We start from the raw sequence: 11775 nt of genomic DNA, 5'->3' as shown, positions 1-11775 counted from the left end.
TTAACCAGGAAGGTGAAATAATAAAACCACTTAATAAAGCCACTACTCCACTTTTTGTCTGTATAAAGAGAAACTTAGTTTAAAAGCTACGGTGGGTTTGGGGTGAAACTGGTCAAACTGAAATTAAAATATTATCAAAATGATATTAAAAATGATCTCTTTAATTTTAACTTCCCCAAACCACTTTCATTTTCTAGTGTGGTGTCTGTGATGCCTGGGATAGATTAGTATTGCTGTAAAGTACGAATGTAAAAGTAATACAGAGATCCATACATACATTTAAAACACTGATATCTGTAAATACAAGCATGTCAAATTATCAGTCAGTTAATGTCTGCGTGATTATTATTTATTATTGTTGTTTTTGTTAATAATTGATTTTGGCAACTTCAGTCCTTCACAGATGGAACCAGTTTTCTGGTCATAACTCACAATATGACCGGATGACTGGTGGACAGGTAAATAAATATGCCTCCTAATTAAAATAACACTCGTAATTAGCACCGCTGCTACCTGAAACCAGCAGCACATTTCTAATCTCACACTCAGACAGGAGTACAGGGCGAGGATGCGAGTGCTTGTGGAAAGGTTGTACACACACTCTGTTTAGTCTAATAAAACCTCAGTTTTTTCTTTCATTGTGCACCTTTAAACAGCTAACAGTGCCCATGTAACCTGCAGCAAGGCAGCTATCAAAAATGTTGTCCTGCCCCCCAGGGCTCCGTTTCGGCATGTGCATTTTGTCCAGATGTGTGAACCTCTGTCCAGCACCTCTTTGTGTTTAGTTCCGTCTCTGACCCGCTTTCTTTTTATCAGTTCTTCCTCCTCTCCCCGATATCTCCAACTCTCCCTGGGCTCCTCTCTTCCTCCAGGTGATGACAGTGAAAAGGAGAGGTCCTGCATCCCAGGTGAGGATGAGTCAGTGCAGCCCAGCCAGTCTGCAGCAGAGGATCGTGGGTATCCATCATGCAGTGATGAACCTGGAAACATGAACTTCCAGTAGGACTCTCCTTTAAAGAGATAGACAGAGCCTGGAGAGAAATAAAAGAAACTTCACTGAATTTAGTCTGGTTCTAGTTAAATTAAGTCAACTTTGTCCGTTTATTTCATCCTTTAATAGAAAGATCTCACACATGAATCAGATCCTCACCATTAGTGTCTGTAGTGATTCCATTCACACCCTCTTTGAGCAGTTGTGTCCAGGTGTCTCCTTGATTCTTTTGTTTGGCATCTCCAATTTTTCCCCACACAGCCCCCTCCTCCGGGTCCCAGACCAGGCCCCATCTCTCTAATGCTCCTGCTGCCTGCTCGTCATCATCGTCGTTATCAGTGTCTGCTAAATCTAAGCTGACGCCCGTCCTGAGAGCAGACAGGGGCTGAGGGTAACCTTCTTGCAGAGACAGGTCCTTGAAGAGCCAGAACTGGTGACCTGCAGCAAGACGTCACATGAAAAGGTTAGTAAGCCAGTTCGATGATTCGCAGTGAAACACCATCGATTGTTTCAAAAAGGTTTAAGCTTGTCCACTGTGACTGCTTTGATGTATTATTTTGTATTTACACTCTCACTTTATCATTGCATGCATGTTCTAGGCAGTGGATGTCTGTTGCCAAAGAAATAAGAAGGAAAGGTTTAAAAACCTGAAGCCACATCCAAGGCCAGATAAAGTTTAATAATTGGACACATCAGTTTTGATGCTGGAGAATTTAGTCCTTAACTATGCTAAAAGTATTTTGGTTATAGAGAATGTAATCTACAGCCAAACTGTAGGAGATGTTCAAAGAAGCTATAGGACAGGTGCATGTAGGTCTTCTGAAAGTAGCAGGAAGTAAGTAATAATCTCATAAATCTCAACAAGTTCTGCTTTCTGAAGACATCACTATCTCTCAAACGTATCACTGCTTGCTTGAAAAGTAATTCAGGAATGGCTATAGGCAAATTCTATGAAAAAGACAATTTTGAAGAACACATTCAGTGTACTTCAGTGTGCAAAATGTAAAGGCTAGAAGAGATATGAGCTAAAAAAAACTCACGTCAATCAATTGTTACAGAAATAAAGAAATAAGGAATCTTCTTAGATTTTTTAAACAGTTTCAGTAACGATTTTAATAGCCAGTTATGGTGCGTAATCTGCACTGACTGTTGTGGCCTTTACACCGTTTTACCCCTCTCACAAGTAGGTTACTGTACTGCACCACTGATAAAGATGATCGCATGATCCGAGCGCCTCTCCAGCACAGCTTGAAGATGAAGCAGGTCAGGGGGTAGACCCCTCCACAACCTCCTCACTGAAGAACCGCGCCCCGACACCAAGCCTCCGCCATTGACCCTCCACATCATCGGACCTGAAGCGATGACCCAATGAAAATAATGAATTGTGGTATCCTGTTACTATAGATACATCTTCCATAGTTAAACTACATAAACTACATTTATAAAAATCTGTTTTCAGACCTTTGAAGAAGAAAGTTTCTCCTCGAATCTTTGCCACAGCATCAAAACTGGTGTTACAGTGATCTATGGAGGGGCTGAAGGGCAGAAGCACACAGGGATACTTGTTAAAGGAATGTCGGGGTTTCATTTGGTTAACAGTAGTAGACAGCACAGCCATACTCTTTGTCCTGAGACAGGGGCGAATTTAGCCCAAAAATGGGCTAAAATCGCCCCATGAATCAACTGACATGTCAGTGCGCCCCAGGGTGGCTGTGGCTACAATGTAGCTGCCATCACCAGTGTGTGAATGTGTGTGTGAATGGGTGAATGACTGGATGTGTAAAGCGCTTTAGTATAGCGCTTTACACATCCAGTAAAGTGCTATACAAATACAGGCCATTTACCATTTTTAGTACAGACAGACAGCCAGGTTCATAATGGATATAAGGAAGTTTTTTTTATTATTTTTTTTAAAAGGAGCCACATTCAGGTAAAAGTGTAAAATCAAATGATCCGTCAATCAAGAATAATGTTGGATCAGTGTTTCAATATTTATCTTTTATTAGATGTTTGTGTGGTTTGGTTATTTTCCTTTTGGTTGAAAGTACACTGAGAGAGGACTTTTTGTTAGTGATCTTAATAGTATTTTTTTCATATTAATGTAATTTATCATCTAATTGAATACAATATATTTGTGTATGATTGTCAGTCCAAAGAGGGAGAGAGGAAAGAGGGAACGTGAGGAGAAAGAACAAGGTCAGGAAGAACCAGGTAAGCAAACAGACAGGGAGCAGTGACAGGCACAACAGCAACTGTTAAACTGACAAAGAGGAAAAAACCTGATTTTACTCACAATCTGGAAGTTGTGTCCTCCCTATATTAAAGCTGCTGTACAGAATCTGCTAAACAAACTGGTTTGAAACATTTCTGACCCTCTTTAACAACATTCCAACATAACATTATCATTGATCGGGGAGATTAAAATTAATGATATATTTTTATGTGGTTCAGCCACAACTCTACTAAAACCTCAGCCAGTAATAGGTCGGCCAACCTTTGGACCGTCCAGTTGTCTGTATGACTGCCGCATGTACGTGCATCACATTTGCTCACTATCAGAAAGAGCCAAACAGCCCTGGTGGAGTGAGCAGCTGTAAAGAGAAGCAGATGCTCTGTTTCTACAAATGTTTTAAGCTTGTTTCAAAGATTCTGTACAGCAGCTTTAAATGTTTTCCAAAAGCACACACACACTTATCAGTGTTTCTCACACTTTTTACAGTGTGGACCACCTGATAAAAATGTCAAGCTCTCCTAAGGACCACTATGAAAGCATGAAAGTCATAAATCTTACAACACAAAATTATTATTATTAAATTAGTAAAATTAGTGTCTGCAGTAAAGATTTTTATTTGTAACAATTTATTCTGTTTTGGGAGTGTTTTTCATGTATCTGTATTATATTATACAAACGCATTAAAAGTGAATCTCTGTCCAAAAAATGCAGTCAGTTCACTTTTTACTCACTATGAGCATCATTCATTATTAATAAACCAGTAATTAAGGCTAGGATACGTATTTTTATTATTCCAATCCATTCTTCTTTGGCAGCATTTAAATAACCTTTATCAGATTTGACGGTTTTGTTACAGACTTTGCAAAAAAGTGTTTTGCTTTTCTTTCACAAATGTGGGATTAAATTGTGCTAAAATGTACAAAACAGTGACGTCATGTTTTGAGACGAGGACCCAGGCACAGAGTGACTTGATGAATTTCAGAATCTTATGATTTATCTTGCCTGGCTGGGCAGCTCTCTGGGTGCTCAGCACCCCCAAAGCTCTGATCCTAGACTCGCCGCTGTCCTCAGATGGTAACGAATGTCTGTCTGTTGTAGCTGTTTCAGGCGGAACTTGCTAGCATTAGCTGTTAACTTAGCACTGTAAACATTTTCCTGTTTACAAAATCTATCTATTGTTTATCTAGCTTGTTTATGTAAATATCTTTGGTGGCTGAAATTAAATTTAAAATCTTAATACTGATATTAGATGATTTTGCAAAAATATGGAAGAAAAGAGGCACACAGTAAGAATTCTTGTAGCCATCTAGAATATTTATGACAAAGAGTTTTTGTCTCCTTCTGTCCGTGTGAACGTCCCTTCCCCCGTTTGGCTTTTATGGGATCTAGACCTTCTGCTGCTCTGCTCCTCGCCTCTGGAATTCCATCTCGCCAGACATTCAGAACTCTGACTCTCTCCATCTTCACATCCCGTCTCAAAACACACTCCTTTAAATGGGTTTAATTACTCATCCTGTCACATGAATCCTCTGCTTTTTATTTTTTTTTTATAGTCTTATGATTTTATTTATTCTTAAATGTATTATTATTAATAATGATAATATTAATATGATTGTTATTAACAGAAAAATCTCTCAGTAAGTCATACCCATGCCTATGATGATGCTGACGACGATGATGATGATGGCCTCTGTGGTGCAACTCTGTGGTGATACGAGGAGCCTCCGTAGACAGCAGCTTGTTCATTTGGCCTAAATCAAAAATCACAACAATTTAAATGGAAAAGCTTAAAAAAAAAACTAAATTCCCCCTCCGCCCCTGTGGAGAAGAGAAGCTGTGAAGAGAAACTTCGAGCTGCAGGAAGAGAGCCATCAGTAAGATTTCAGGATAAGACAAACCCATAAATCTTACAACACAAAATTATTATTATTAAATTAGTAAAATTAGTGTCTGCAGTAAAGATTTTTATTTGTAACAATTTATTCTGTTTTGGGAGTGTTTTTCATGTATCTGTATTATATTATACAAACACATTAAAAGTGAATCTCTGTCCAAAAAATGCAGTCAGTTCACTTTTTACTCACTATGAGCATCATTCATTATTAATAAACCAGTAATTAAGGCTAGGATACGTATTTTTATTATTCCAATCCATTCTTCTTTGGCAGCATTTAAATAACCTTTATCAGATTTGATGGTTTTGTTACAGACTTTTCAAAAAAGTGTTTTTCTTTTCTTTCACAAATGTGGGGATTAAATTGTGCTAAAATGTACAAAACAGTGATGTCATGTTTTGACTACCGAAGACATCACAAGATGGTGATGGCCAGCACAGTCTCCAGACTTAAACCCCATTTAACTGGAATATAAACGTAGATTCTCAATGGAAAAATTTAGCCAATGCAGAAATGCCTCAAATCTGCTTCTATCTAAAGGGCAGCAGCCAGTGATAGATATAAAAAGTCTTGCAGCACTATATGGGTCCATACACAGCAAATCCAGCATGTCCAAATTAACACTGTCGGATTTGATTTCAACACTATTAAAGTGTCTATATGGGTCCACACCAGAGAGTGTTAATTTAACTCTTTTTGGAGAGTTGGTACGTTAACTCTGATTTAGTGTTAAACACCAAATCTGTCTGGAGTTGATAATTTAACACTTGGTGTTAAGAGTTTATATATTAACTCTCAAAGAGTATTTTAGTTTAACTACGTAAGAGTTATCTTCTAATTCATTCTAAAAAGCGGGAATTTTACTGTTCTGAACTTCTAGAAATTTCTTTTGGAAATAAACATTTACTAAAAAGACGCAATGGTTTTTGAAAAACATTTATTCTGAACTGTGCACCACAATTTCAAAACATTTTCTGAAAGATGTAACAGTGTACATGTTCTCACTTTCATTAGAATTTTGTTTATCAAAAGGTCTGACATGGTAAATGCAAATAACAGCATCTCATCACTTATTTCTTCAATACAACATGCATGTCCTTCATTCATCCCTTTGTGGAACTTCAGCGCACTTCTGCTCTCCCCCATATTCCATCTTCACAAGCATATCCTGTGCGGAGATTGAATACAAATTAGTTGACACTAATTAATGGCACAAATAATCCAGTAAACAATTGCAGCACAGTAAAAAAAAAAAGGAATCCTCTTTGAGCCAGGTAATACTGAACTAAATGTAAAACTTTTTCATTTTTACCTAAACCGTGTGCACAAAACTCTGGAGGGATCTATGCTAACGTAGAATCCAGTCAGGACGTCTGCTACTGCTGTTTGCTCGTTTTTTTTTATGGGCGATCGTTTTCAGGCTTCAAGTAGCACCATTATACCAACATTTCACATTCTACACATTGTTTTAGGTGTATTTGACCAAAGATTTGACTGAAAATTCACATGCAAGCTTTTTTTCAAGGCTGTGGTATTTGCCCGCAAACAATACCTTTCAGCTAGCTAAAACAGAATATTATGCTATCAGCGAGCAACATGGCTAATGCCTTTCACACAGCTTTGTCTCAACTCCAAAGAGCCACAGAAGTAAAAGCTCATAATAATAATTGAAACAATCTTTGAAAAAATGACTTACCAAGCATGGCAAACAACTCAAATATGTAGAGCAAAATGTTCTGAAACGGCTTCACTTCAGCTTCGATTGGAGCCGTGCTGAGGGCGGAGTCTGTGAATTTACTCTGTTGGTGTCATAGCCCCTCTAGGAGTTCAGAGTTAAGAGGTCAAGAGTTAATGTTTCCATTGTAACACCTCCAGATTTGACAGAGAAACACTCATTTTTAACACTCGATTTTAACTACTATCATTTTACACCTCAGAGTTACATTAAAAGAATGTGACTCTGCTTAGAGTAAAATTAACTCTACTTTTGCAAGGAGACTATTAACACCAAAACATTTAACACTTTTGAATTTGCTGTGTAGGAAAACGTCATTCCTGACCTCTGCAAACACTTCCCTGCTGAGTTCACGGTGATCCATTTTGGGTTATACTGACTGGTTCTTCAATGCTCCTTCTGCGGTTGGCTCCATGCACCACTAAAGGGGCCCACCTGACAGTCTAAGAACCACTGCTGTCATATGCTGTGGGAGTGTCTGGTTGGGCGTGGTCCAGGTTCCTGTCATTTGTCCCTGGGAGTGGAGTTGGCCAGCTCATCACCTGTTGTCAATCTCCGGGGCTCCACCTAGAGGGTTTTTAAGCCAGCACGGCCTGCCACTCCTCGCCAGTTCGTCCTGCTACCATCTGTGATTCTCCACCCATCGCACTCACCAGTAGTGCTGTTTTGGTCTCCATCCTGTTCTCCCGTCTGCTCGGAACCCGAGGATTATATACTCCACTTCTCCTCAGCCTGCCCTTCAGTCTGTATTCTCCACCTCCTCGGAATCTGGACCGGACTCTCCACTCTTGACCCTCTCTGGAATACACCCATGGCAGCCTTTTCCCCGCCTAATAACTAGGGTCTCCAAGTAAGCCCAAGACTATCCACTGGCACTCCGTACCTCTGTCCCTTACTCGTTTTTTCCCATTCAGTAACATCTCTCTCCTGTGTTTACAGAAGTTCCCGTTAGAAGTTTCCCCGTGCTCTACGCCGGTTTCTCCGCCCACGGATTTCCTTTAGTTTCTGCGTATGGTTTCTGTTAAACCCAGTTCCATTCAAGTTTTGTTCTTTTCAATAAATTATACACAGTTCTAAGCAAATTGAGTCTGCTCTTGAGTCCACCGCATTCTCGCCCTTGACAACTGCAGGTTGGTGGGACACAGCCAGAGCTACTGTCACTTCCAGTGTGTCACACATGCTTGGTTAAGCCCAGCCTACTGTGATGATTACTCATTTAGCTTCATTTTAGAAGGTTAGTACAACACAGTTCAATGTCCCAAACTATTGCCACAGTATTTGGTAACCAAGTATTTTACAGAAAGGCTTGTTTTCTCTCCAGCGTGCTTCATATTGTGAAATTATTCATTTATAAACTACTTGTCAGACGATAGTTTTGCATTTCACTTAAAACCACAGATACAATTCCATATCATATCTGTGGCAAAGATATTCAAGTTTAACTTCTAGGAGCCACAGACCTTAGTATAAAATGTTGTGCCAATGAATAATATATTTTACATGTTCATTAGTTTAAGTACCAAACATTAAAAAATGGATTGTGGTTAGTAAATTTTCACAATGACAAATTGTTAAACCCGAGATGCAAATATAGTTAATGAACCTGGAACGACACTGAGTGGAAGGATGTATTTTTTGGAACATGTGGGCAGAAGCTTGAATATCCACAGACACAGCGGTTTGCCTGTCAAGCATTCATGACATTATGCAAAAGCAAAATGAACTGAAAAAAGTTAAGAATGGTTTCTGAGCAACAGCGCAGTCAGACATTTCCTCGTTTTTATATTTTACAGTATGAGGCTTTCATGAGAGTCTTCGCTGAATGTGGAGGCTAAAGCTGTGAAGAAACTAATTCTGTCCTTCCTCAATAAACACACCAGAGGTCAGACCAGGGAGCTATTTCACAGCTGTCCTCATCCATCCTTTAAACTGCACTTCAGTGTTTATCCTTTTACATCAAACTTTATATTATCCTATGTGTGCTAATACTGAAATTTTACATTCAGTCTAGTTTACACATCCTCACACATCAACTATAATCAGTATTAATGATTAAATCATGGTGTGAGAAGCTTCACCATAGAGCTGAGTGATGTGCTCCAGGTCTTGGGGTCCCAGGCGGTAGTGGAGAGGGTCTCCGACGGGACCCAGGTAGTATGGCCTCATGACTGAGTGACGGGATGAGGAATGAGGAAGGCCCAGTGCGTGGCCAAACTCATGAACCAGCACTGTGAATAGGTCGGTACCCTCAGAGACTGGGAAGGAAACAGAAGAGGAGGAACAGAAAACAAAATGATGACCTGATTAGAAGAAGAAGAGAAACAAGTCATGGTTTACTGGTATCCGGTTGTTCAGTCTGACGTCACTAGCCGTGTCTGGGTCTAAACTCCGCTGCAGGTCCATATATCAAACGATCACTGTGGCATTACTGAGAGTTGAAAAACTGTCTAAAGTCTTTCATCTTTAATAAAATGATCAGCATTCTGCTCTACTAGGTGTAACAACTGAGTTTAACATCCAGGCATCCACGAAAACGGAATTTATGACATTTAACGGAGTTAGAAGTTAGCACGGAGTTAGCTCGCTAGCTTCTATCTAAATACAATATAACATGTCCTGACTGCGGGGTTTTGGAAACAAATTAAAACGTACAGCTCTGTTATCACTTCCAACATAAATGAAGACAGAAAACTAAACAGCAGTGACGTTTGTAGGGTTACTGAAGTTGGGCTAGCTGGTATATAATGATGTGCTACGTGACCGCTAGCGACACAGCTATGTTAGCATAATATAAACAAGCTAACTTTTTTTCCACTCAATAAAAGTTAGCGTGAGTGTTCTCGGTGGTCAGGAACAAATGTAATCGCATGGCAGGATGCTGTAAAAGGACCAAACTTCAGCCAGGAGAACAACTGAGATAATCCATCCACAATACGAGGTTAGTCACTTATATCATGCTGCATGGGCTGGGCTGTAGTTACATCCTAAGGTTTTAAAAACTGAGCTTAAATAAATGATTAGCGGTAATAAAAGCCGAGGGAGGTCAACAGTGATCACTGACTGTTTTAGGAGCTTTTTGAGATCAAATAGAAGAAAATACAAAACATTAAACATGTTAACAACACAAAAGCCATATTAAACGCAGACTACTTTAGGCCCGGAAGTAGGATTCGTCGCGTCATCACTGAACAACCGGATAGTATGGCCATAGAGTGTATGGAGGTAGCATTGTGGTCCAAAGCTCACTGGTTTTGGACTCAGTGTTATTGTTTTGTCCACTGCCATTTGGCAACTTTGGAGCAAGAAAGGACCATAACTGAGTTACCACCTAGCACTGTCAAGCTTGGTCACCAAGCTGCATTAATCTACACCATGTGAAGACACAAGACAAAAGACTCATAAAAGGTTAGACTTTTATGTTTTTGAAGTGTTGTTCTACCTGGCTGTCTGAATGCCCACTCTTCTTCCGCATCCAAATGAACTACTCCTGCCCGGGCTGGGTCTGAGGGGAAGAAAGCGTGGCCTACTGCTCCACCTGCCCCATCAAAGGGGTAGTCATCACCATGGTAACCATGGAAGAAGTCTACCCACAGGTCAGCTGCATCCGGACTGCCCACCTGGAAACAGAATGAATGAAACTCATCGACTGTGTGACAGAATGGCTAGTTCTAGTCAAAAGTGGCATCTGACAAACCTCATGGAACTCCAGTGGCGTTGGCTCGGCCCACACTCTTAAAGCGTAGAAGATAAGTGAGCGAATTGTTTCCCGAGACAGATGAGAAGAGGAGGGATATGATTGCAACCTGACGAGGTAAGATAGACGCAAAGACCTCACCGAGTGGCAGATACTTCACCAAGCACAGCTTACTGACAATAGGAAGCCATTGTGAACTACTACATCGAACTGATCACAGTCTCCTCGCAAGTTTTATCCCACCTCCAGTTGATGTTCCTGCGCGTCCACATGGAGACAGCCCATCTTCTCCGCCTCCTCATATTTATTTTCTCTTGGTTGGATGATTCCTCCTGGTCCGGTAGTGAGCAGCGTGGCGTGTTCATCACCGCCATTGTCTCCTCATCTGGACACCAGAGAACAGACTCTATCCAATCACACAGAGAACACTAGATTTGAGAAGCAGCATAAACATCTTTTTAAGACACCATCTGTATTCCTCACCTACAACTCCGCTGTCTTTTAGGCCTGCAAACCTTTGCATGGCCCTCACAGCACTGGTGACACCTGTCCAAGCCTGCAGCTGACCGGTGGAAGGGTCTGAGGGTGGGAGGTAACCATACTTCATCAGCCAATCCTAACAAAGGGGGTAAATGATCTCTTTAACAGGGTGTTCTTCTTCCATTTCTATCCTGCAGTCCTGTATCTATATTATATATAAAGCTCACTACCAATGTAATATATGAGAGAGTTGGTAAAGATATTATTAATTTCCCATCAATAGTTGTATGGTTTCTATTACCACAAGTTTGGAGCTCTCATCTTGAGTGGGTGTCACTGGTGCAGAGGATGGTGACAGAGTCACACTAGCAGCACAAGTTGTTTGCATCCATCCACAGCTCAAGCAGAGGAAAGTCATATACATCTTCATCTTGATTACATGTTTTTGGAACTGAATATTCAGTGGAAAGCAGTATTTTCAGTGTGTGGAAATCCACTGGAAATGAAGCAAAGGCATTTTAAAACATTAAAGACAACGATACAGACAGGGCAGCAAAAAACCCTAAAGCCCGACATTTAAAGAGTTTTCCTTAAGTTATCCAAAGTAAACAAAAATATTTTAACATTTTGCACAGTGGTACAGAGGGTGGCTTGACACGGACACAAGGTCGGGTGCAGTGGTTAGTTCTGTCGCCTCACAGCAGTCACAGAAGTTTGCATTCTTTGCAGTTATTAAAATAGAAAAAA

At 40.3% G+C, this 11775-nt stretch overlaps 1 protein-coding gene across 1 annotated transcript; it reads right to left on the bottom strand.

Moving 5' to 3' along the window:
- Nucleotides 1-648: 648 nt before the first annotated feature.
- Nucleotides 649-11470, bottom strand: mmp17b (matrix metallopeptidase 17b). The gene is made up of 11 exons (XM_085365650.1): nucleotides 11330-11470; nucleotides 11032-11164; nucleotides 10792-10933; nucleotides 10549-10657; nucleotides 10294-10471; nucleotides 8933-9109; nucleotides 4873-4975; nucleotides 2453-2526; nucleotides 2194-2343; nucleotides 1151-1429; nucleotides 649-1031 (listed from the first exon to the last, which is right to left on the bottom strand). Exons 1-11 carry the CDS (start codon nucleotides 11456-11458, stop codon nucleotides 649-651), a joined length of 1857 nt encoding a protein of 618 aa, XP_085221776.1. The 5' UTR covers nucleotides 11459-11470.
- Between the last annotated feature and the right edge of the window lie 305 nt (nucleotides 11471-11775).

The sequence above is a fragment of the Diplotaxodon limnothrissa genome, linkage group LG2 (assembly GCF_057381915.1).
Source record: "Diplotaxodon limnothrissa isolate DT_005_m linkage group LG2, D_limnothrissa_male_GT1.1, whole genome shotgun sequence".
NCBI lineage: Eukaryota > Metazoa > Chordata > Actinopteri > Cichliformes > Cichlidae > Diplotaxodon > Diplotaxodon limnothrissa.
The sequence above is the reverse complement of the archived record's forward strand: the minus strand, read 5'-3'. Positions and strand labels throughout refer to the sequence as shown.

What these genes read in the sequence shown, in the direction of transcription:
- mmp17b (XM_085365650.1), bottom strand. Translation starts at nt 11,458, where the DNA reads ATGAAGATGTATATGACTTTCCTCTGCTTGAGCTGTGGATGGATGCAA. An exon ending in AAAAGACAGCGGAGTTGTAG is followed by an intron (nt 10,934 to 11,031) that starts GTGAGGAATACA and finishes TCTGGTGTCCAG; the next exon opens with ATGAGGAGACAATGGCGGTG. An exon ending in CGCCACTGGAGTTCCATGAG is followed by an intron (nt 10,472 to 10,548) that starts GTTTGTCAGATG and finishes TTCTGTTTCCAG; the next exon opens with GTGGGCAGTCCGGATGCAGC.